This window comes from Acomys russatus, chromosome 2, assembly GCF_903995435.1.
Source record: "Acomys russatus chromosome 2, mAcoRus1.1, whole genome shotgun sequence".
Taxonomy (NCBI): Eukaryota; Metazoa; Chordata; class Mammalia; order Rodentia; family Muridae; genus Acomys; species Acomys russatus.
In genome coordinates, this window is record NC_067138.1 from 69,968,104 (window position 1) to 69,994,316 (window position 26,213).

Below are 26,213 nucleotides of genomic sequence, written 5' to 3' on the forward strand. Positions count from 1 at the left end.
TAAGGGGACGTCAGTGTGGATCTGAAGACATCCCACACTGCCTCTTTAAATGACCTTCTAGTTTCCCTACTCGGTGTTCGCTAGCGCCTCTGAGCCACGTAACCCTTTACCGTTACTAAGATAAGCTCCACGTTTCTATTTTGGGTTCTTTCGGAGCGTTCAGCAACGCCGGAAGACCCTAACTCACTTGAGCGCATTTGGAGCTCTTGGCCTCCAGCCCCCGGCCAGTGGGCGCACTTCCTGCCGGGAGGTGGGCGGGGCGAGCCTCCTCTCTCAAGCCCCGCCTCTCCCTGCGTCCCGCCCTCCCCTCCCTGCGGGCCGTGGCTCCGCGGGGGCGGGGCTGTGAGCCGTGGGCGGCGTGGCGCTGCTAGCTGGGCGCAGGGCGGGAGGTGCCGGGGATCGCCGTAGCTTAGCGCGCGGAGCTCGGGTGTATATCTCGGGAAAGCTCATTCTCACGGGTAGGAGAAGCTTCTGGTGGCGGCGGCCCTCACCAGCTAGCGCAGGGCCTCGGGCCGAGTGGGGCCGAGCGCTGCGGGAGGAAGCGGCGGCGGCTGGCCCCGAGCGCAGCGCGCCATGGCGGGCGGGCCCCCCAAGGCCCTGCCGTCCACGGGGCCCCACTCCTTGCGCGATATGCCGCACCCGCTAGCGGGCTCCAGCAGCGAGGAGGCCGTGGGAGGCGACAGCACGCCCAGCCCGGACCTACTGATGGCCCGCAGCTTCGGTGACAAGGTGGGGCGCTTTGGGCTGGGGATTCCTGGGGCGGAGCGGGGGAAGGATGATGGATCCAGGGCCACCTCTGACACCGGGCCGCGTTCACCCGGGCTCCCCTTTCCCCGGGGTTAAGCGTGTTCTAGCTCCTACAGCCCTTGACTAAAGCTTGTCCTCTCACTGCCCCCGAGGGGTCGCAACTGCAGGCTGAGCGGCCAGAGGGCATGTGTTTCCCTGGCTGAGACTGGCCTCAAGCGCGGGTGACAGCTGGTGGGGAGGGGTTCAGGTTGCAGCGTGCTTGTGGGGGCCCGGGGCGTGTGCTGCGGTACTTGGCCTCTCTATCTGGGAAGGTAGTCCCTCGACCCTGTCTCTAGGTTCATTCCTTGAAAAGGAGCTGCGGAATAGGAATAACTTGTTGGCGCCTCCAGTTTCTCTGCACTGCAAAGAAGCAAGAGTTAATGGCTAACGGCTTTCCGGGGTGGGACTGAGCAGCCTTGCTCCTCTTCACCCAAGTCGGTCATGTAGGGAGTGATCTTTGTTTAGGTTTGCTGTTTGCCCCAGGAGTCACCTGACTCCGACCTCGGCGGCGGCGGCGGCGGCGGCGGCGGCGAGGAGAGTCTCCCTGTGGTTTTCTGTCTGGGGCTTCATTCACCTCCCATAGCGGACCACATTGATTAGGTTGGGCAGTAGCTGGTTCTGTGGTTAAAGGAAAGAAAGCTCGCCCTTTGACCTTCTTTGTGCAGGGAGAGACTGTCGGTCTTTGAGCTATGCTACCCTCCTGCTGCTTTGAGAGGCTGCAAAGTCCAGCGAGGAAGAGGAAGCATCTTTCCCCACCCCCCATCGCCATTTCAGCAGCGGCCAGGATTTTGAGCAGTGATTGTATCTGATCTTCTGCTGCCACTTTGTCATGAGTTGTAGCCATTCCAGCTGTTCTTAGCACTTGAGATCAGGCTTTCTCCCTCCTACCTAATATTAATGGAATCAGGAGACTTTTCTTCTTCCCTTTGATGGGAGGGCAGATGTGAGGGTAAAATGTTCGCCCTAAGCCCTCAGAATGACCAGGGAATGATAAGGATTTATAAAGCTAATGAAGTTGATGGGTCGAACAGCTCAAAATAAGTTCTTGCATGCATACCTGTACCTCTGTGCTTGTTGCTCTTTACATATTTTTAGACTATATGAAGACATAGGTAGCTTGCTTTGCTTATATGTTTGACATTCAAAAAGTGATTGTTGAATGCCTGATTGGTATTTTCTTTTCTTTTCTTTTTTTAAAAAGTAATTTATTTAATTTTATATGCATTGGTGTGAGAGTGTCAGATTACCTGGAACAGGAGTTACAGACAGACAGTTGTGGGAATTGAACCTGGGTCTTTTGGAAAAGTAGCTACTGCTCTTAATCACTGAGCCGTCTCTCCAGCCCCGGTATTTTCTTTTCTTATTAGTAGAGAAATTGGTTTCCCCTCCCCCTGGTTTTTTTGAGACAGGAGAAATTGATTTTTAATGGATGGAGAATGAGAACTAAGGTTAAACCTTGTGCTTGCTGGCTCGTTCTGCATAGGAAATTGAATTATTTCCTTAGTGCTGTGTAACAAATTAGCCCAGAATTTAGCACCTGAAAATAGCTGTCTATGGGCCAGGAACCCGGGTGGTTCTGTGTCAGACCTTTAGGAAGGCTGCACGGGAGGGCTCTAACCTCACTTTTCGGCTCCCTCAGTGGTTCTACACAGGCCACACCACAGTAACTGGATTCTACCAGAGGACGCAATCTGAGACAGCCCATGGAAACTAATCCTCAGAGTGTCATACCTCTCTGCTATACCTCTGTCGGCTATAGAGGGACACTGGAGGAAGGAGATGTGAGTCCTAGAGAACACTAAGAAATGGAGCTCACTGTGACCATCTTGGAGCGTGTGTGTGTGTGTGTGTGTGTGTGTGTGTGTGTGTTTTGCCGGGAATCGAACCCATGGAAAATGTTCTACCACTGAGCCAAGTCCCTTGCCTCATGTACAGCCATTTTAAGTATTCACTTATGATCTACTCTTGGATAGTTAATCCGAAGTGTAGCCATTTTACTAATGAGTACTTGGGAAGGTAAGTGATCTGTCCGACTAAGACCTGATTGGTTGGCAGGAACGAGGCCCTTGCCTAATTATGGGTGGTTTCCTCCACAGGGTCTGTTCTTGAAGGCACTATTATTAATTATTCAACATTTAATAAGCACCCTTCCAACTGTGGGGAGCATCTAAATGACACAAGCCTCAAGAGTCCGGTTCACAGTCAGCACTTTTCCTTAGAGGCTAAGCACTGTAGTTTCTTTCCAATTGGGAGTAATATTCTCTTGTCTTGGCATACATGTGCTCTCCTACGCTTTTAAAGAGATTTATTGTGTGTTTGAGTGTGTGTGTGCAGGTGCCCTCAGAGGCCAGAAGAGGGTTTTGGTTTGCCTGGAGCTGTGAGCCTCCCGACATGGTGCTGGCAGCTAAACTTGGTTCCTCCAGAAGAGTAGGAAGTACTTTTAACTGCTGAGCTCTCTCTCCAACCCTTCCCTAATATCTGTAAGGAGAAGCTAACCAGCCTCAGAAATGAGATCAGTGGAAGGGGATTTAGGTTGTCAGCTTGCATAGCGAGTGCTTTTACTGCTGAGCTGTTCTGTTGGCCCCCTAGTTAAGATTCTTTTAAAAGGACATAAAACCCGAAAAAACAAGCCGATCGTAGGAAAATGTACAAGTTTCATTATTGAAAAGACCCAGATATTTTGGCTTCAGGAATGCCCGGAATCTGTGAGGACAGCCTTGGGAATCTGCCACTGGAAACAAGCAGGAAGGGTACCTCTTCTTGATAGTTTGGACAAAGCTCTGTCTTGGCTGGAATTGGGTCAGGCACACACACCTGTGTTTGTGACTGATCAAGCAGAGCTAGAATTCAGTTACCTTTGGCTTGAGGCACATTTAAAAAGTAGAATATGCAAATTAAGTGTATATAAAAATATGCCTGTAGGATGTGAAGAGTAAGACATATTTCTGTCAGTTGAGGAATAAAATCAGCTTCATGCTTCCGACCCTCCATCTTACAGCGTAGAGTCTTTTTTTGGGGGGGGGGTTTGAGACAGAGTTTCTCTGTGTAGCCTTGGCTGTCCTGTGCTCACTTTGTAGACCAGTCTGGCCTTGAACTCACAGCAATCTGCCTGCCTTCTGCCTCCCGAGTGCTGGGATTAAAGGCGTTCGCCACCACGCCCAGCTCAGTGTAGAATCTTAGTAATATTTTAGAAGCTACTCCATGCTCAGGCAGGAGGGGATGGCTTCCACAGGAAATTGGGATAGGCGACCAGTTCTGTGGAGCCCTTGACCTATTCCACAGGAGACCTTCCCCCTGAATTCCTGGTAACACTAGGGGTGGGGAGAAACTACTAAAAGCAGAGTGTTTATGTTACCAGAGGTAAGAGTGTGTGTGTGTGAAAGCCGGGCGTGGTGGCTCGGGAGGCAGAGGCAGGTGGATCGCTGTGAGTTCGAGGCCAGCCTGGTCTACAAAGCAGGTCCAGGACAGCCAAGGCTACACAGAGAGACCCTGTCTCGAAAAACCAAAAAAAAAAAAAAAAAAAAAGAGTGTGTGTGTGCGCGTGTGCAAGCAGGAAGCAATGAGTGCTCACTAGAGATACTCCATTACATTGTGTGTGTGTGTGTGTTCATCATTGGGTGCCTTCTTCAGTCACACTTTACCTTCTTTTGTTTTGTTTTGTTTTTGCCATACAGTGGTGGCACATACCTTTAATCCCAGCACTTAGGCAGTAGAGGCAGACAGATATCTGTGAGCTTGAGGCCAGCCTGCTCTACACAGAGTGAGTTCCAGGACAGTCAGAGCTACAGAGAAACTCTGTCTTGAAAAACAAACAAACAAACAAACAAAAACCAACAACAACAAAAAAAGAAAAGATAGGGTCTCATTATCTAGGTCTGGCTGTCCTGTTATTTATGAGGTAAACTAGCCTGGCCTTGAACTAGCCTTGCCTCTGTCTCCCAAGTGCAGAGATTAAAGGCATGTGTCACCAGCCTTGGCTTCTATCTATCTAATAATTAAAAATTATTTTATTTTATACATATGGATGTTTTGCCTGTTCGTATATCTGTACTGCGTGTGTGCCGGGTACCCAAGAAGGTCAGAAGAGGGTGTTGTATCCCCTGGGACTGGGTTTACAGACAGTTGTGAGCTAGCCATGTGGATGCTGGGACTCGAACCTGAGTCTTCTGGAAGAGCAGTGTTCTTAAGTACTGAGCCGTCTCTTCACTCTCTTAACAATTTTTGTTTTCTTGAGACAGGGTTTCTCTGTGTGACTCTTAACAATTTTTAAATTATCATTTTAATTCATCTCTTGTACTTTCTTACTATCTGCCTTTATGATCCTGGACTTCACTGGATCACCCAGTGAGGGCCTTCCCCCACCCTTGGTGACAACTGGATCACTCTAGTTTTGAGATAGTGTCAGTTGGGCTGTGTTTTAGGTAAATACAGAACAGTCAAGGTGGGGTACAGAAAGACAGTAGAAAGTGTCACAGTGAAGCAAGCTAGCTTAGATCGTCTCAGTGTCTTGGCTATAGTGAATGGTGCTGTTGTGAACAGGAAGTGAGCATGGAGATCTTTTTAAAAAAAGATTCTTTGTGTGTGTGTGTGTGTGTGTGTGTGTGTGTGTGTGTGTGTGTGTGTGTGAGAGAGAGAGAGAGAGAGAGAGAGAGAGAGAGAGAGAGAGAGGGAGGGAGGGAGGGAGAGAGAGAGGGAGGGAGGGAGGGGTGGGGACGACGACGACAGGTTTTTGCTATATAAGCCTGGCTGTCTTGGAACTGTATAGACCAGGCTGTCTTGAAACTCACGGAGATCTACCTGCCTCTGCCTTCCAAGTGCTGGTATTAAAGGTGTCTGATACCATATCTGATTCACTCTTTAGTTATTCCGGGGTCAGAGGTATATGCCACCATGCCTGGCTTTGTTCCAAAATCTCACAAAGCATTGTGGCTAACTTTTCAGGTTTGGGATCATTTTTCATCTAGGCTTTCTGCATTTAGACTTTGATAGTTTCTGGTAAGGATGTCCAGCCTACCGTGGGCTCCTGTGTCCTGGAAAATGCTGGACAGTCTATCTGGAGCGAGAAGACTGTGGGTGAGACAGCTCACAAAAAGTCAGGTGGAATCCCCACAGCCTTACAGCAAGATGGGGAGCAGAGAAGACAGGAGGATCGCCAGGAAGCCGGAGGGTCAGCTAGCCAGGAGAGACAATATAGGCCCTGCCTCAACACAGTGGAAGGAGAGAAACAACACGCACGCACGCACACACGCACATGCAATAACAAAATGAAGTGTTAGAACATCCCTGTAACATAACCAAAATTTAGACTGGGAAATGGAGGCATTTTAACATTGAGAAGTTTGTGTGTCCCAGGCCACAGAGCTTAGCAGTCACGCATGTATCACAGCGACTGTAACCATCTGTTGACGTGTCTCTTTGTCACTGGACCATGAGCACGCAAGAGGCGGATGCCCGCTTGCCTTTGTCTACACCTGCAGCATCTAGCACAGAGCAGGCACATCGCTCAAGAGATCCAAGCTCGAAGGTCCCCGCACCCCGCTACACCAATGGGGCACATGCTTTCTCAAACAGCGCTCCCCAACCCTTTTCTGAGTAGCCTGGCTTCCCACTCTGCTCCTCCAAACACACACATGGCAGTAGTTCTCATTGGCTGCTCTGGCGGCCAAAATGAAGGGCTCAGAGCCCTCTGCTGCCCGTGGCCAGTAAACTTTAGTGCGCATAAGCCTCTGGTGTCCCGTGGCCAGGCTGATGTCTATGTAACTATTCTGCTATGAGAAGCTCTTGTCTGTCATGGGGAACATCTGTCTTCCCCACGGCCGCCACTAGCTCTCAATTCCCAGACCACTATGGCGACTTGTGCCCTCCCTTTATTGTCAATGCCCTTTGTATCTAAGTGATTTTTTAAAAAAGATGTATTTATTTATTTTCTGTATATGAATGCTCTATCAGCATATACACCTACAGGTTCATTACAGACGGCTGTGAGTCACCATGAGGTTGCTGGGAATTGAACTCAGGACCCCTGGAAGAGCAGCCTGTGCTCTTAAGCACTGAGCCATCTCTCTGGCCCTTTTCTTTTTTCTTTTTTTTCTTGTTATGAAGCCTTCCTGGTCTGGTACTTGCTGTGTAGCCCAAGCTAACCTACCATTCCCTAAAACACTTTTTGTCTAAGTTCTGGACTCAACTCCTTCACCCTGCACTCTCAATTCTACTCAGACCTTCCAGTGACTGCTCATCTGAGAGAAGAGTTCCCCAGGGCAGCGCTCATTTGAGCAGGCTGTCAACAGTGAGCTTTGGACAACCCCTGTCCTGAAAGAACTCATCAGCACCACGTCCTAGTCGTCTGAACACATCACTAGCTCCCTTGCTTTCCGTCTGAACCCATCTAGGAAGGCACAGATCCGCTCCGGCCGCTCGGACTAGGAGGCCAGTCCCTCCCTCCTTCACCAACACTTCCTGACCCTTCCTCCTCAGGCGCCAACTTCAGTCTCTGCTAACCTGACCTTTCACAGCCAGACACATTCCCTCACCCAGGCACCCTATAACACTGGCTAATATTTACCCGAACAAAAGAGAAGAAGAGGAAAAGCTAACATCCATGTTGCTGACCTGAAAGAGGTCCTCAGTCTCTTCCTGCCATGTCTTCTCTTTACCATTCTCAAAATCCATTTCCTTGTTTCTGATGCTTAGTCATTTGCTGCAAGCACAGGTTTTCCCCATCTTGGGAGCTTTGCTTAGGCACTTCCTCGGGTGGTGCTTTCCTCATACCTCCACTTCATCCCTAAAAGCCTCCTTAAGTGTCAAGGACCAGATGAACGCACAGACCCTGCCACGCAAGCCCACCGGAAGACAAACACAAATACCTCCGTAATGGGACTGACCAACAAGAAGCACACAGCACCTTGTTGACACTCTCCCCACATTTTCACTCTATATATTTTTGTTTGTTTGTTTTTGTTTTTCAAGACAGGGTTTCTCTGTGTAGCCCTAGCTGCCCTGGAACTCCCTCTGTAGACCAGGCTGGCCTCGAACTCAGAGATCTGCCTGCCTCTGCCTCCCCAGTGCTGGGATTAAAGGAGTGCACCACTGTGGCCTAGCTTCACCTCATTTTTTTTTTTTTTTCCACTCCCTCTTTTGTTTTTGTTTTTTTCAAGACAGGGTTTTTCTATGTAGCTTTGGCTGACCTGGACTCACTTTGTAGACCAGGAACTCACAGAGATCCACCTGCTTCTGCCGTCTAGCCTGGGATTACAGGCGTGTGCCCCCACACCAGGCTTTACTTCATAGTTTAAGGTGATTTTTTTCCCCCAGTTTTATGTAAAGTAGTATCAACAGAAGGAAACCAACTTTTATAATCAGTCATACTGCTAATCAAGCTGGCTCCAGAATTCAAATGATCTTGCCCCTCTTTTTTACTTCTGACTTTATTTTATTTTGAGTCGGGTCTCATTATGTAGTTTTATCTGTCCTAGAGCCCACTTTATTGTAGGTCAGGCAGGTATCGAACTCACAGAGATCTTCCATGCCTCTGCTTCCTGAACCTTTGGATTAAAGGTGTGTGCCACTGTACCTGGCTTTGACTTCATTGTTAAGTAGGTACTTGGTGCATTATGGGAAACAATTGCAGGTTGAAGACAGAGGTCAGGTCTTTCTCCCTTACCTTCTCCTCTCATCTTCAGAGGGAAGCTGGGTAGGCTGCTTCCTATCCAGGGAGGAACAGCCTGCCGCCCTGCTAGAGTCTACAGACGTGACCAGTTTCTAGTAAGGTCAGCTGCTCCACTGACCGTCCAGTCCTGAGCATGACAGGAGCTTCTCTACCGCTGCTCTCGATGGCCTCCCCATGCCCTGCTGGCTCCTGAGCTTCCTCATCACCTAGGCAGCTAATCCCTGTTCTGCGCTCCCTCGGACTGAAGTACCGTTACTGAGTTTTGTTCTCCAATTGGATCACGCCAGACAGAGAAATCACAGTGAACATCCAAGAATGTAGGAAGAACATATGGAAGAACGTATCGGCGATGAAGAGAAACTACCTTACCGCACTACCTTGATCTCACCTCACCCCAGGGATGGAGGGCTCTCTGTGACCGCTTTCCAGGCGATACACATCAAGGCCGTATCAGTGGAGTTGAGACTCAAAGCACGGGAAGCCAAGGGCAGGGCCTTAGAGCACAAGGGTTCTTAGTGTGTCAGGTGGTACCTGCAAGGGGCCAGGTGAGATAAGGGAAGGGAAACATTTGCTGGATTTAGCAATAAGGAAGTCAGGGAGGACCCTGAATAGCAAAGTCAGAAAGCAGATAGCAGGAGGCCCAGGAGTAAGCGGAGGTTACAAGTAGAGGGGAAGGCAGCATACATTCCCTCTAAATTTGTTCGCAATAAGTAAATAAATAAAATAGCAAAATCCAAACACATATTCATATATGCATAAACAAGTAATAAATAAGTAAATCAAAATAACAAAATAACAAAGGCCAGACAGATACATTCATATATGCATAGGCAAACATTAAGTATGAGATGGAGGGGAAGACCATCAGGGAAAAAAATTTCCTGACTGTGACTTTGAGTATGTTCAGATGTAGATGGAAATGCGCCAGCTGGGAGTGTTGGCTGCCAGTTTACTACAATGAAATGCCCTGGGGACAAGTCCCTTTCATCAGAAGAGATTTAAGCTGTGAGTGTGGATTGCAGACTTGCGTATGCAAAGCTTGGGGTTTCAGTCTGTCTGCCCCCCACCCCCATACACACACACATACACACACATACACACACCACACACTGAGGTTTTGGGGGCTCAAGGGCACACTGCCTCTATCAGCTTACTGTGCAGGACTCAGGAAGCACAAATCGGGGCTCCACAACCTTCCAAAAGCAGGAGGCTTCCTCAGTCACTCAGCTCCCACAGTTCTTAGCATCTCCCGGTACTACCAGTCTGGAGGCCAAGTTCTCAAAGCTTGAACTTCAGAAGTTGGCGAGACACAGATTGTATCCATATCATAGGAGGGAGACCCAGGTGAGGAAGAGAAGCGCCCCAAGAGTGGACTGTACCCAGGATTGGCCATATCAACTCCCACTAAAACAGCGAAAAGGAAGGCTACAACTTCAGATTGTGTACTTTATTGAGAGGAAGTTCTGTCCTGTGGCCTCTCAAGTGTGGTTGAGGTCATTGGTAGAGTGGGAAGGTGGAGGAAGTGGAAGAAAATGTGAGGAGTAGGCAGAAGCCTATGGCCAGCCGCTGGCCTTAGGGACTGTGGAAACAGAACCCAGCACCTGCGAGCTCCGTCCAGGATGCTGGGGAAGGACGTGAGCAAGTAGAAGCAAGGAAACAGTGAACTGGGGCAGCTGTTGAGGTAGGCCTTATGACGTAAAGCAGATGGGGTCTGAGGATGTAGTTCAGTCAGTAGAGCGCTTGCCTAACATGCAGGAAGCCCTGGGTTCTAGCCCCAGCACGCTATAAGCCCTGTGTGGTGATGCGCCTCTGGACCCAAACACTGGAGGTAGAGACAAGGGTCAGAAGTTAAAGGGCTGCCTCAGCTACATAGAGAGTTTGAGGCCAGCTTGGGCTCCATGGTACCTTGTTACAAATAAGCAGTAATAAATAAAGCAAGTAGAGGTGTTGGGAATGCAGCTTCGGGGCACGGCACTATCATGAGTTAGGGCCTCGGCTCACTTCCTCATGCCACAAAGGAGGCCAAAGATGAAAGGAAAGGAGCCAAGGGAAAATGAGGTTGGAGAGCCAGTGTCGTCTGGTTTTGTTTTTGTTTTTTTTGGTTTTTCGAGACAGGGTTTCTTTGTGTAACAGGCCTGGCTATCCTGGACTCACTTTTGTAGACCGGGCTGGCCTCGAACCCACAGCGATCCTCCTGCCTCTACCTCCTGAGTGCTGGGATTAAAGGCGTGCGCCACCAAGCCCGGCTCAGTGTCGTCTGTTATTAGTGACTCTGAGGTGGAAGAACAGGATTGTAAGGCAAGGTGACTTGTGGCTCTCTGAGTCAGTGGGCATCAGCAGAGCCACTGTAGAAAACAGTACAGAGGGAGGCCCTACAAGCCCCCATGTTTCTGCTGGGCCTGCTCTCCTCTCTGAGACCTGGGCCACAAAAGCACAACTTGGCTGGCCAGAAGCTAAGTATTTTTGTTTGTTTGTTTTTGTTTTCTGGTACCTTCCTCTAAAGCACCCTTCTGTATGTACCATGTGGCTGCTTGGCCACCATGTGGCTAATCTCCAGGCTAGCTTCTTTCCTTTTTTTTCCCCTCTCTGCTCCATTCTCCTCCTCCTCTCAGCTGCTGCTGAGATTTACAGATTGCCTGTTCTGGAGGTTTTTCTTTTAAATTGTTTAAAAATTGTCTTGGGAAAAAAAATTGTCTTGGAATTTTTTAAAAAGGCAAACAGTGTAGATATTCCTAAATCATTTAAAATGGAGTTACCAGATGACTCGGAGATGCCTTTTCTACACACACACTCCATGCAGAGCAAGCGAAAGCACCCCCTCTAAGACACCTGTACATCCATGCAAAGCAAATGAAACTACTCCCCCAAGATGCCTGCACTGCGGCTACAGAAATGGCTCAGCAGTTAGGAGCATTTGCTGTTCTTGCAGAAGACCTAGGTTTGCTTCCGAGCACCCGCATGGTGGCTCACAACTGTCTATAGCATCACTTTCAGGACTCTGACACCCTCTTTTGGCCTTCAAGTGCACAATATACACTTGGGACACACACATTCATGCAGCCAAACACTGGGAGGCTGTAAGTTTGACCAGTCTGGTCTACATACTGAATTCCAGGCCAGCTAGAGTTACAGAGTGAGACCCTGTCCTAAGAAAGGCAGGCAGGCTGGCAGGCACACAAGCAGGTAGGCAGCAGTCAGGCAGGCTGGAAAGCACACAAGCAGGCAGGCACACAGGCAGATAGGTACACAGGCAGGCAGGCACACAGGCAGGCAGGTACACAGGCAGGTAGGTACACAGGCAGCAGGCAGGCACACAGGCAGGCAACAGGCAGGCAGGTACACAGGCAGGTAGGTACACAGGCAGCAGGCAGGCACACAGGCAGGTACACAGGCAGGTAGGTACACAGGCAGCAGGCAGGCACACGGGCAGGTAGGCAGGCAGCATTTGAGAAGTGAAATAGGTACAGCATGACAATGAGAGGAAGAGCATGCTACCAAGGGAGTTTCCCTAGACCTTCATTGCACACTGGGAGCCTGTTCAAGGGAAGGGATGAGGCTGCCATTAGCCAGTGGCTGAAGGCTGCTTGCTGGAGTGGTGAGTTTGGGCATTAATTAACAGTACTCTTCAAGCCAGGCGTGATGGCGCATGCCTTTAATCCCAGCACTTGGGATGCAAAGGCAGGTGGATCTCTGAGTTCCAGGCCAGCATGGTCTACAAGGCAAGTCTAGGACAGCCAAGGCTACACAGAGAGACCCTGTCTCGAAATTGCCCCCCGCCCCCACAAAAAACCAAACCAAACCAAAAATACAACAGTTCTCTTCAAACTGCCTAGTGGGGACACAGAGCAGGTTCACCTGGGGAGGCAGTCAGGCTGAGAACCACAGGCTGGGGTTGGCAGTTAGACTAGAGGGCGCTGAAGTGGTCAGAACCTGCACGGACAGCACCTGTCACAGTTACTATGAAGTTTGTGTACAGTGATGTGCCTCTGCCAAAGGGGCTAAGTTTTGAGTCAGAGAACGAAGTAGTTGATTTCCTAATGGGCAGAAATAGAAAGCCCGATCCACCCCTCCCCCAAAAGTCCAAAATGTAAACCTGCCGGCACTAATTGTCCAGTGGGAAACACAGTGGAAGGGCTGGGGGTGGTGAGCCTGGAGAGGCAGGTGGATGGGTGCACGGTTGGGATCTGTAGTAGAGTTACAGCAAGCAGGTGGGAGGCCAGTCACGTGGTGAGGAATGGGGAGGAGCAGGGCCATTTTGTGGTTTTAAACAAGGCCCTGATGATCATGCCCCTAGCATGGCTGTGGTATATAGAACTGAGAGCTGGGGAACAGGTGGTTGCTGGTGGGGGTGCAGTTCTGCAAGGCTCTCCTCGCTGGACTCTCTTGAGTGTGCTGGTCAGTTCTTGCTAATGCTAGGGAATCAGTTCCCTTTAACTCAGCAAAAAGGGGCACGCGAGGGGTGGGAGTAAGGTGTGTGATCCTGTTGACAGTTGCAGCTGGAACCTCTGAATGACACTGGGGATGGGTCACAGTCTCAGGCCAGGGTCTTCCATGGGGACGTGTGGCAGCTGTTGCATCCCTCACACGCCACAGCTCCATAGCCAAGGTGTGCGCCACCATACCCTGCTCTGAGCCGCAGGTCTTAAGAGCACATACTGGGGTTGGAGAGATGTCTCAGTGGTTAAGAGCACTGTCTGCTCTTCCAGAGGTCCTGAGTTCGATTCCCAGCAACCACGTGGTGGCTCACAGCCATCTCCACTAGGATCTGATGCCCTTTTCAGACATGCAAGTGTACATGCAGATAAATAGATATTGGGAGGCAGAGGCAGGTGAATCTCTGTAAGTTTGAAGCCAGCCTGGTCTACAAAGAGAGTCCAGACCAAACAAGGCTACACAGAAACCTTGCCTCCAAAAACCAAAGAAAAAAAGAAAAAAGAGGGGGAAAAAAAAAAAAAAAAGAAAGAAAAAGAAAAAGAAAAACAAGCGCATACTGCTTTTACCCACCAAGTCATCTCTCCAGGCCTGTTTATTTATTTAGGTAGAGTTTTGTATGTTGCCCAGGCTTTCCTTGAATTTTGGGCCCAAGTGATTCTCTTGATTCAGCGTTTCTGGTGTTTGCCACTACGGACACATGCCTGGCCACAAAAAAATAAACTTTTAAAAAGTATACACTATAGTAGTTTTTAGTATAATTATGAGATTACTTCTGGGCTCTAAAACATTTTCATGTCTCCAGAAGACCCCTGTGCCCATCTTTATTTTCTCATTCCCAGCTCCTAGCAACTACGGACTCTCAGTCTGCACACTGGCTACACAGGCATTCCACAGTGGTAGAATCATAGGGTATACGGCCTCTATGTCCGGTTTCTGTCGCTTTCTCTGATGCTTTAAAGGGTAGTCCGTGTCAAGTGTGTCAGCACTTCAGTCCACTGCTCTGTCCCCCAAGCTTTCCTGGCCTGACTGCCATATAGTTAGATATATTTAAGACGTGCAGCTCGATGGTGTGATATTCATGCATCATGAAATGACCGCCACCGCTAAGCTATTTAAAACACTTATCACTTCCTGTGGTTACTTGTTACTTTATTTTTGGTAATAGGCAAGAACATTTCAGTTTTCAGCAAATTTCATATATAAAATACACTGTTATTAACTGTAGTCACCATGTTATATATTAGGTCTTTACAAGTTACTCACTTTATGACAGGCAGCTTTTGATTTTTGACTAACACTTGCCTTTTCCCTCAACTCCTCTACCCCTGGCATTGTACTGTTCCTTGATGTGAGGAATACTCGTTTTATAAATATGCCCCATTTTTATTCTTTCATCAGTTAATGGACATTAGGTTGTTTTCTAGGCCTTTGTCCCTCTTTTTTTTTTTTTTATTCCCAAAAGCATAGAGAACATAACCTATATAATTTTCTTATAATAGCTTTGATACATGAGGTCAATGGTCACTTTAAGTAATTAATTTTTTAAAAAATTTATTTGTTATGTATACAGTGTTCTGCCTGCATGTACGCCTGCACACACGAAGAGATCTTTAGATCACATTATATATGGTTGTGAGCCACCATGTGGTTGCTGGGAATTGAACTCAGGACCTCTGGAAGAGTCGTCAGTGCTCTTAACCTCTGAACCATCTTTCCAGCCCTAAATAATTAATTTTTAAAACTATGCTAGGGATTGAGCACATGACCTCACCATGCTTTGAATTAGATCTTCAGCCTTTTTCTTTTCTTTTAGTTTCTTTCTTTCTTTCTTTCTTTTCCTAGAGACAGGGTTTCTCTGTATAGTCTTGGGTATCCTGGACTCACTTTGTAGACCAGGCTGGCCTCAAACTCACAGCGATCCCCTGCCTCTGCCTCTCAAGTGCTAGGATTAAAGGCATGTGCCACCATGCCCAGCATTTGTTTGTTTTTCAAGACAGGGTTTCTCTATGTAGCCTTGGCTGTCCTGGACTCTTTGTAGACCAAACTGGCCTTGAACTCAGAGTGATCCACCTGCCTCTTCCTCCCTGAGTGCTGAGATTAAAGGTGTGTGCCACCACCACCTGGCTAGAACATTGTTTGATAAAGAGAAACTGTACTGACTAAATGACAGCTCTATACTTTTCCTTTGCTTGACCCCTGATAATGGGTATTGTTTTTGTTTTTGTGAAGTTCCGTTAAGACACTTCTTGGGGGAGGTGATCAGTCTGCATTTGTCTCTTTTGTGGCTTATTTTACTTAGCGTCATGTCTTCAAGGATCACACATGTTGAAATATATGACAAGACTTTCTCTTTGTTAAAGCTCAATAGTATTCTACTGGAATAGCCACTGTAGCTTTCTTTTTTTCTTTTTTTAAACAACATACTTATTTATTATTATGTATACAGAGCTCTATCTGCAGGTACACCTGCAGGCCAGAAGACATCAGATCACATTATAGATGTGAGCCACCATGTGGTTGCTGGGAATTGAACCCAGGACCTCTGGAAGAGCAATGCTCTTAACCTCTGAGCCATCTCTCCAGCCACCACATTATCTTTCATTATCCATGTATTAAGGGACATTGGGTAGCTATTTGCCTCTTGGCTGTTTTGAAAATGCTACATTGAGTGGAGCAGGGCTGGAGAGATGGCTCAGTGGTCACCAGCACTCACATGGAGGCTCTTGACTGTAACTCTAGTCCAGAGGATCTGAAGCTCTTCTCTGGCCTCTGCAGGGACCGCACACATGTGGAAGGTCCTTGCACTCTGGAAATGTCATTAGCTTAGCACAGGTCAGGCCTCAGACATTGCTACAAACAGTGTCTTCCTGTAATAGAACATGAAGGGTTATAGACTGACTGAGTTACTACAGAAGTGGAGGTCTAAGCCATCCCAGGACAGCTGGGTGAGGGCAGCAGGGTGTGCGCAGCAGCAGGCTTGTCCTGCTGCCTTCAGCACATCTGCTGGAGAAACTGCAGCACCCTTCCCTGTGCCATCTGTCCAGGCACACAATGTGCACACCGTTAGAAAGGGCAGGCCGCTTCTTGTTTGTTCCTCAGAGATTTGTTCAGGCCTATCATGTGCTCTGTCTGAGGGAGTCTGAGATGTGACCTCTGAGGACAGACACTCAGACAGAGGAAGGTCAGGGGAAAACTTTGGGTTAGCTGACTTAGATACACACAGTGCATGGGAGGGACACAGAAGGCTTTTCGTTCGGTGGTGTTTTTTGTTTTTGTTTTCTTTCTTTTTAAGACAGGGTTTCTCTATGTAGTCTTGGCTGTCCTGGACTCACTTTGTAGACCAGGCTGGCCTTGAACTCACATTGTACCGCCTGCCTCTGCCTCCCAGAATGCTGGGGTTATGGGCGTGTGCTACCATAACTGGTTTTTGTTTTGTGTTTTCTAAGTTAAAGAACTTTGAGATTTGACTGAGGTCTTGAGTAGCCTACTTTAGGTAACAGCTGCATTTTGTATTTAATTAACGGTCAGTTTTGGGATTTTAATGAGGAAAACGGTTTCAATGGCTGTTTTCTGGTTTGACAATAATGAGAATTTCCCCACTCTTTTTTAGCCCTTAGGCATTCATACTCTCTTCCTCCTTCTCTCTTGCTCCCCTCCCTTCCTCTCTGCCTCCCCTTTTCCTTGTATGCATGTATGAGGAGTGCATGCAGCTCCTCAAATGTCACCGTCACTTTGGTGTTTTGAGACAATCTCTCATTGGTTCCTAGACTGACTGGCTGGCCAGTGGACCTCAGGGATCTTCCTGCCTCCATTTCTTCATCCCTGGGATTCCAAGGTGGTGGCCCATACCCAGCTATTTGATGTGGGGCTGAGGATCAGACTCAGGTCTGTAGGATGCGTGGTGAGCACTTTACTGGCAGAGCTAACTCCCTACCCCGGTCCTTAGATTTTTCTAATCCAATTGGCATTCATTACCAGTATATCCACATTTGACTATGTAGTTTCTTTTAACATTTTTTTTTTTTTTTTGAGACAGGGTCTCTCTGTGTATCCTTGACTGTCCTGGACTCGCTTTGTAGACCAGGCTGGCTTCGAACTCACAGTAATCTACCTGCCTCTGCCTCCCAAGTGCTGGGATTAAAGGCGTGCACCACCACCACCCGGCAACATTTATTTATATTGGTATTTTGTCTGTATGTTTATATGACGGTGTTGGGTCCTGGACTTACAGACAGTTGTGAGCTGCCATGTGGGTGCTGAGAATTGAACCTGGGTCCTCAGAAGAGCAGTCAGTGTGCTTAACCATGGAGCCATCTCTCCAATTCCCAACTATGTAATTTGTGAGGCCCAGTGTGCAATTCAAATGCATGCCTTCTTTTAAAAAAATATTAAACATGGGGGCTGGAGAGATGACTCAGCTGTTAGGAGCCCTGGCTGTTCTTCCAAAGAATTCCAGGTGTAGTTCCCAGCACCCACGTCGTAGTTCACAGGTGTCCGTAACTGCAATTCCAGGGCATCTGCTGCCCTCTTACAGCTTATGTTGGTACCAGGCATACACATGATACACACACATATGTGTAGGAGACAAAATACCCATACGCATAACAAATTCAAGTATTAGGTGTCTTGGGGTGGTTACCACAGGCTGTCAAGCTCAGCATTGGAATGCTTCTGAACGCAGGGTCCTGTACAGGTGCACAGATGGCACGTCCTTGAAAGAGCGCCCCCCCCCCCCCCCCGCCCCGTGTCCTTAAGGGCACTAGCTTCCAGGTCCAGTTAAGATCATTGTTAATCTGTGCTGCACTCTAGGTCTGTCCTGTTTCCATTCTGTGTGTGAGGCAGCTGGGCTCACCAGGCTTCCCTTCGCTGCCTTGGTTGACAGTGTGGGACACCAGACCCTTCTGTAGCACTCTCTGTTCGTAGCACTTAACGGTCTCCCCGAGCCCCAGCCCTCCTGCTGGCCCGTTCCTTCCTTAGCCTTGCCTCTGCTGTTTCCCCTGTTCTTGTCTCTTCTGCACCAAGGACATCCAGGGTGTGCTCTCTCATTGTCCTCACTGTCTCTCAGCGATCACAGTAGTGTGTGCTCCGGTCACCATTGCTAGCACTCATGGGGCCCATGTTTTGGAGGGTCCTCTGTGGTGTTCTTTCAGTGAACTACTCCCTTGACGTGCCTACTGTCCCGTTCCTCTCCGACAACCAGAAAAGCAAACAATAAGAGGTGAAGAAACATGTTCGGGGCTACAGAGCTGAAAGAGGGTAAGGCTGGGATTTGAACTTGGGTCTGTTCAACTTAGGGTCCTTCACCAGTGTCATAGAGCACAGCCCTAAATTGACCATGTATGTAGATCGTGGTCTTCAGATAATCCCTCTTGTGTCTTACCTGCATTGGTTCCCTTTTCTCAGTTTCTGACTTTTTTTTTTGGCTTTAAATTCAGTGTAGCTCTCTGCCATCTTATGGTCCCATTACACCATGGGCTTCTTGGATGAGTGGTCTCAGTGTACTGTTTCCATCTGCCTCACCATCTGTTTCCTTCTGATTCAGTGCCACGCCCACATCACTCAGGTTCCGCCCCATGAGTCTGGTTAAATAGACCCAGTAGTTGTTTCTCCACTGTGGAATCCCAGGTTGCTAGAGCTGAGAGGCTGTGGACTTCATTTCTCATTTCCCCCAAGGCTGTCTATCTTTCTTTCCTTCTTTCTTTCTTTCGGGGGGTGGGGGAGGGTTTTGAGACAGGGTTTCTCTATGTTGTCTTGGTCATCCTGGACTCGCTTTATAGGCCACGCTGGCCTTGAACTCACAATGATACACCTGCCTCTGCCTCCCGAGTACTGGGATTAAAGGTGGGGGCCACCACGCCCCGCTTAAGGCCGCCTTTCCAAGTTGAGGAACCTGATCCATCAGACCAGAGCTACCCAGGCGGCTCGTGGCTCAGGTGGCCTCAGGACCGTCACAGCCATTTTCTCCATCTAATGCTTAGTACTCCCTGAGTGAATGGACTCTTCCCATGTTTGGCCTTTTCCTCTACGCTCTGTGGCCCCACCCAGCCCTGGTTCCTCCCTTCATCCATTTCTTCTAGAGATCTCAGGATGGCTTCCATACTGTAGAACAGCTTAGGATTGTCACAACTGCATCTCAGCCTCAGCTTTCCAGATTTTTGAATGATTACCACTTTTTGGGTCCTGTAGTCACCTGTGCAAGAGTATTTCAAACCATACCTCACCTCCCCTCTCCTAGACTTTTTCCTGCGTGAGCTTTACTGTTCCTGCATGTGTGTCTTCATTTCCGCTGTTGCTGTCAGCATTCACATGAAGGCCATGGCTGTTTTATTCAGCCAGACCCCTCAGACTCTGAACACTAGCCAAATTCCACACACCTCAAGGACTGCCTTGCATGTTCATTCCCCCTGTGTGGACATCGTTTATTCATCAATGATCTGTTAGCCAGCCTGGCTTTCTCTGGTCAGGGACCTATTTGTTTCTCTTGTCCCTATCTAGCAAATGCTGCCGCAGCCAGCTGATTTCCCTCACTGAGCTGCCCAGCATGGTTCGTGAATTGTTTCCAGGAATATGGCCGTGTGGTGGAACAACAGGAGCACATGGCCTCAGCCCCCTCGCCGGGTTGTAAGATCTTCATGTTGCCGTTGAGTGGAAGGAAAGGAGGGGCACTGCAGGAGGGGTTTTACCTTGAGACCTCAGTACTCCAAGTAGCCTGTAAACCGGGAGCATTGCCACCACCCGAGGGCTTGTTGGGGATGGACACCTCCAAACCTCAGGCTGAGCTCCAGAGCTGCAGGATCTGAATCTGTGTTCTGACTGGTCCCCTAAGTGAGTTGTGTGCATATCAAAGTATGAGTGGGATGCTGGGTATGGTGGCATACATCTGTAATCCGAGTATTTGGAAGGCAGAGGTCTGAGGAACGTGAGTTTGAGGCCAGCCTAGGCTATATAGTAAAAATAAACATTTTAAATGCTCCTCTTCCTCTCTGTCCTCCCTCCCTTCCCTCCATTCCTTCCTTTCGGTGGGAACACCATCTTAGAACAGGTTATGAGCTTTAGCTGGCTACTCAGCTCCTCTGAGGAGCTCTTAGGCAGTAGTGTTGCCTTGGTCCTACCTTGAACAGTTTGGATCCCAGCTGGGTATGGTGGTGCAAGCCTGTAATCCTTAGGGAGGCTGGGGCAGGAGGCTTGCGAGCTTGAAGCTAGCGTGGTAACACAGTGACACCCTATCTGAAGAGAAGAAAGGCCAGCCAAGATTGAGGTGGCAACTTCCTTTGATAATTCCTTTTCTGTTTGTTTTTCTTCTACAGGTAAGTGAGCACAGAAGGGAAAAGGCTGTCCTTTCCCCCACCCGTTAGCATCACGCAGGACCTCTGTACTGAGTCGCGTCTGTCTCCTCATCCTTCCTCTAGTCAGTGCCGGGGGCTGTTGGCTGGCATTTGGGTACTCCTCCTTCACTGTAGGAGGCTCCTTGACATGTGGGTTGCCTTAATGGAAGCTCCACTTCTCAACGAGCCCGATGTCAGGGTCCCTGCAGCTGCATCCTCGGGGCTCAGACAGGCATCGCTGACCCTTCACTGGGCTTCTGGGATGCCACTGTTCTGTTCTCCTTTGCACTTAGCTGGCTGCCTGTTCTCAGCTTTCTTTGCTGGTTCCTCCTTGTTTCCTTCCACACACTGAGATGCTCCGGAACTCAGTCCTGACGTCGCATCTCTGCCCAGTGTCCCTAATCTAGGCTTCATGTCTATAAATACCACGTGTGCTCAGGGAGGACAATCCTAGACCCTCTCCTGAGTTCCAGATCCCCATCTCTCGCTGACTTCTGACACCCAGACCTGCATTTCCAGAGGGCTTAACTTCTCACTTAGCTAGGAAGTGACTTCTTCCAGTCTTTGCTGCATCAGTCCTCACATTCTTAGGCCAACAAAAACCTACAAATCTTGAGAGTATTTTAGCTCTTCTCTCTTTCTTATCCTGGCCCCAGCCTTCCAACAGATCGTTTAGAGATGATACCCAGAAAATGACCACTCTGGCTCCCCTGGCCCAGGCAGCCTCACCTTATGCCTGATTTGCCATTATCATCTCAGGACTCTCTTGGCCAGCCATCCTGCTTCCGTCTCCCTCACTTTCAGTGAGTCGCTTTTGAACAGCAGACATCTAAGTTCGTACCATGTCCTCACTTTGGGGGCACTTCAGCACTCACAGCCCTCCTCCGTCCAGCCACTGCTAACTTGCCTCAGGCCTTCTGGGCTTTGCTTTCCCTTGGCTGAGCTGTCCCAGATAGCACTGGGACTCAACAGTTTACAACCTGTAGCAAGTAGTTTACCTTATTCCTGGCTTCTCTTTCTGATGTTTCTATTATCCGTGATCAGTGGCACCCCAAACATCTTGCACGGAAAGCTCCAGAAATTAAAATTGCACTGCAGCTAGAGAAGCTTGTTAAAGTCAACACCTTTCTACAATGTCCCACCCAGGTCACAGATGATGCCTGGCTCAAATGTCTGTGCTGGATGCACTGACTTCTCATTTCCTGTTTAGTAGTGGTCGTAAGTCATCAGTTTAACTCTTGCTTTACTTAAGATGGCCCCACATTAGTTAATTTTCTCGTCTCTCACCCACCACCTCCCCACCCCCCGACCCCTGACAGCACTACCAACTGGGGACCAAATGTGCAAACATTGGAGCCTTTCTTTTTCCAACCACTACAGGCCTCACAGTGCAAGCATAGTGAAGCTGGCAATTGTATTAGAGTATGTTGTTGTGGCCGCTTCATTTTTAACAGTGACTGTTAATCTCCTGGTGTGCTCCGTGTACAGATTAAACTGCCGCCTTTGTGTCTGTCTAGGGAAATCATCCATAGATCCCAGCATGCGGCTCTCTGTCAGCACTTGGTGGGGACTCCCTTAGAATGTACACCCTATGGGGGAGGGCGACTGCTGTGCATGCTAGTGCCCTCTGTGCCCCATTTTCTCCATTTCTACCCTACTTTATGTCGATTAACAGCTCTTTTGCCAGCAAATACAGAAACACCTGTCTCTCCATTGCTATAAACCACTCAAGGGGAAGAGCTGTTTGGTCCGCTTATTGATGTACTTTCAGTGCATGAACAAAACCTAGGATGGTATATACATTTGTTGACTCAGCAAATGAACATGTGCTAAGTGATGTTCCTATAAAGGGATTTGGTTTAATGTTGTGTTTAATAACAAAACAAAGGGCCTAAGTAGCATCATTTGGCATCTGGCTCCCAGGTTGGCCTGGAAATTGGTCCAGGATGGCCTTGAGTTCACAGCTATCCTCTTGCTTCAGCCCTTGAGTGATAGGATTATAGGCATAAAGTACCAGGCGGTGGGACCTGGGAGAACGGAACCATAAATGAGGCCGACTAAAGTCTCATACAAGAGCCAACTTGAGTTAGCGCCTCAGACAGTTTTTACTCTGAGGGTCACATGAGTAACGTTCTCATGAGTTCAAGCTGTCTACAATCACAAGGACAAGCTGCACATGGCAAAACCGTGTTTTTCCACAGAGGCATATAAAGGCTAGTTTAACCATTTCATTGAATAACAGTATCAGGCAATAATGAGTAACCCGAGGTAAACTCACTCCTGTCCAGTGCACCTGGTAGGGGCACAAAAACACATTTATTCTGTGTTGTGAGGAAACTGAGGTCACAAGACTCTTGGAGCGTTCTCACAGGCACTCAGAATTCCTCTCTTGTGACTCTATTCCAGGACCATGTTCTGACACAGAGTGAAGTGCTTGCTGTTTGGTCATGGGGACACGTGTTTGGCTCCCCAGCACCCATGTAAAAAAGCTGGTGGCACATTCTTGTAACCCTGATGCTGTGAGGATGGAGACGGGGGCTCCCTGGAAGTCACTGGTCAGCCAGGGTAGCCCAAATGGCTAGCTCTGGGTTCAGTGAGAAATCCTGTCTCAATGATATGGTGGAAAGTTGAGTTTCCTCAACTCTCTTGCTGCCACAGAATTCTCTCCAGGTGTCCTGGGAGGCCTGCCCTATAATTTTGGGTGTGGTTGAAGGGTTTTGTACAACTCAGAGCTTATCTTTGTAGCATTCAAGATTAAATAGCACTTTATTTGTGGTGGAATGAGGTCCAGGTGTGGGGCTGTGGCACTAACAGCGACTTCCTTCCTTCTTTCCTTTCCTTTCTTTCCTTTCCTTTCCTTTTCTTTCTTTCTTTCTTTCTTTCTTTCTTTCTTTCTTTCTTTCTTTCTTTCTTTCTTTCTTTCTTTCAAGATTTAGTATGAACACAGTGTGCTGACTGCATGTATGCCTGTGCCCAGAAGAGGGCACCAGATCTCATTATAAATGGTTGTGAGGCACCATGTGGTTGCTGGGAATTGAACTCAGGACATTTGGAAGAGCAGTCAGTGCTCTTAACCTCTCAGCCATCTCTCAGCCCTAACAGTGACTTTGACTTTCTAAGCACCTCTCAGTTGGTGATTTGGACCAAGTGCTTCATCTCCACCTTCAGCCACAGTTGTGTTGTTGCTTTTCTCCAATCATTCTGATTCTTCTAGGCGCCCCTTACACAGTGTGTAAGTGCAGACTATGAGAACATGCACAGGGCACTGCAGTGTTCCAAGAGGACTTTTTTTTTTTTTTTTGCTTCAGACATTTTTATGTGAAAATACATCTGTCTTCATCAGATGGTTAAAATTTCCATCAAGAGGACTTTCATCTCATCCAAGCCACTGTATATAGATGACTGTGCTTTCAGACGCTGACCTCGGCCTGTTTGCTCCTTAATGCACAGCAAACAGAAGCACAACGTTTCATTTCCCGTGTGTGTGTGTGTGTGTGTGTGTGTGTGTGTGTGTGTGTGTGTAATTAAATAGGTATGAGGCTGGCTACAGAAGTCTTGCTGTGGGCTTATTAATGAATCAGACAAACTTTATTTTGTCTGTGGGGTTATAATGTTGCAGTAAACGAGGGAAGGGAATCTGTTCATGGTGTTGACAGTGCGGCCAGGAGCCATTCTCCTGGGCTGCCCGTGTGCCTCTCAAGGCAGGAAGCGCTCCTGTGATGTTGAGAGCTTGCCTTGGAGAGATTGCTTCAAGGCTGTAAGTGCAGGCAGGGCAGGCTGCTGCAGGACGAGCCTTTGAGGTTGCCAGGAGAATCACGATAAAATCTCTTACTGGCTGTCCCATCAATAAATAGGGCATAGTAATAACAACACTCACTTCATTAGGTTGTTCAGATAACCTAATGAGATTCAAAAGGCTCAAAAGCTGTTTTTGTAGGTAGTTTCTGGTAACTTTAGTGAACATATTTCAATTTTTTAAATTTACGTTTGTGTGTGGTGTGCTGTGTGTGTATGTGGTACGTGTGGTGTGTATGTGGCGCGCTTGTATATGGTGTGTGTGTGTATGTATGGTGTGTGTGTGTGTCTGTGGTGTGGTGAGGTGAGTATATAGGTGTGTAGGTGGAGGTCAGAGGACAACTTGTGGGAATTGGTTCTCTTCTACAGTGTGGATCCCAGGGGTTGAACTTAGGTGCTAGATTTGGCAGCAATTGCGATTTACCCACTGAGCCATCTTGTAGGCCCAAGATGAACAAATTTTAAATGATCAAAAGGATTCTTCGCCTCTGTTGTTTATTTGTTTGTTGTTTTTTGAGACAGGGTTTCTCTGTGTAGCCTTGGCTGTCCTGGCCTCACTTTGTAGACCAGGCTGGCCTCGAACTCACAGCGATCTGCCTGCCTCTGCCTCCCTGAGTGCTGGGATTAAAGGCATGTGCCACTACTGCCCGGTGCTTTTTTTGTTTCTGATAAAGCATCTCACTCTGTGGCTCACGCTGGCCTTGAACTTAACGTGATCTTCTGTCTCAGCCTTTCAAGGGCTAGGATTAGAATTATGAGCTACAACCTCAGCCCTTTGCCTGCTTTTGGTAACTTTTGATGGTGGAGAGGTACACCTTATAATAGACGTGAGTGATGAAGGAAAATAAAGAATCGAGGCTGAAGAGACAGCTCAGCAGTTAAGAGCATCCAGACCAGAGGTCTGGGTTTGATTCCCAGAGCTCACATGGCAACTCACAACTGTCTGTAACTCCAGTCCCAGGGGATCCACTGCCTCTTCCGGTCTCCTCAGGTACCAGGCACACATGTGGTGCACAGACATACATGCAGGCAAAAAACTGATACACATAAAAATTACTAAGTAAGAATTTAAAAAATGAAAGGAAGACTGCTTTCTGACAGGGCTTACAGCAAATGCATGAGGGAAGGAAGGCTGGGCGATAGATCTGCTGTGCTCCAGCAGTGAGGTGTTCTTGCAGTCCTAAGCACTGGGCTCCAGCCTCGATGCATGAGGCCATGAGAAACCCTGTGTTAAAAAGCAAGGTGGGCAGCATCCTTGAGAAAAGGAGCAGCCCTGGGGTTTGCTCTCCTGCCCTCATGTGAAGGTGTACATGTCGTGAGTACATCCCTCCACAGTGGCCCAACACACACACACAAACACACACACACACACACACACACACACACACACACACACATAAACACACAGACAGACACATACACACTCACAGACAGACAGACAGACACATACACACTCACAGACAGACAGACAGACACAGACACACATACACATACACACACACACACACACACACACACATAAACACACAGACAGACACATACACACTCACAGACAGACAGACACACAGACACATACACACTCACAGACAGACAGACAGACACAGACACACATACACACACACACACACACACACACACACACACACACACACACACACAGAGCCAGAGGCGATAAATCCAGCTCTGCTGTGTCTATCAGTGGGAAGAAAACCCTGAGTCAGTTCCAGGAGTCATTTGCTATGACGTTGAGATAGTCCTGCAGCTGAGCGTCCCACAGTGCATAGTCACTATTATGTTGTTTACAGTAGCAGACTCTGATCTCTTCCTGGCACACATTTTCCTTTCCTTTCCATTATTTGATTTTTCACCTTGTTTCAACAAGACCAAATTACCCTGGGCTCATTGAGCGTGTAGATATTGAAAAGCAAAGGAAGGGCCTTTTAATATGAGTGCTGCACACCTTGAAGAATGGCTGATGTCGTCTGGCAAGAAAACAGTCTTTCCTCCCAAAGGAAACAGACGAGAGAAACCAGACCTAGTCAGGGAGTTCGGACTCCATTCATTTATTCATTAAATATTTATCAAGTGTTAGCGATCGGCTGTGTGCTTACAGCCAAATCCCCATTGGACAAGCCTCAGTGCAGGATCTTCCAGGCTTCCTCTGCCCCAATATATTAAAAGGTGAAGGTCTCAAACTAAAAATCTTA

General features: G+C 48.3%; 1 protein-coding gene across 1 annotated transcript in view; it reads left to right on the forward strand.

Annotated features, from left to right (window-relative positions):
- Positions 1-347: 347 nt before the first annotated feature.
- Snx30 (sorting nexin family member 30) overlaps positions 348-26,213 on the forward strand; it is an 84,628-nt gene continuing 58,762 nt past the window's right edge. The window contains exon 1 of the mRNA XM_051162754.1: positions 348-729. Coding sequence (XP_051018711.1) covers positions 574-729 — 156 coding nt within the window. The 5' untranslated portion in view covers positions 348-573. The remainder of the gene's footprint in view (positions 730-26,213) is intronic.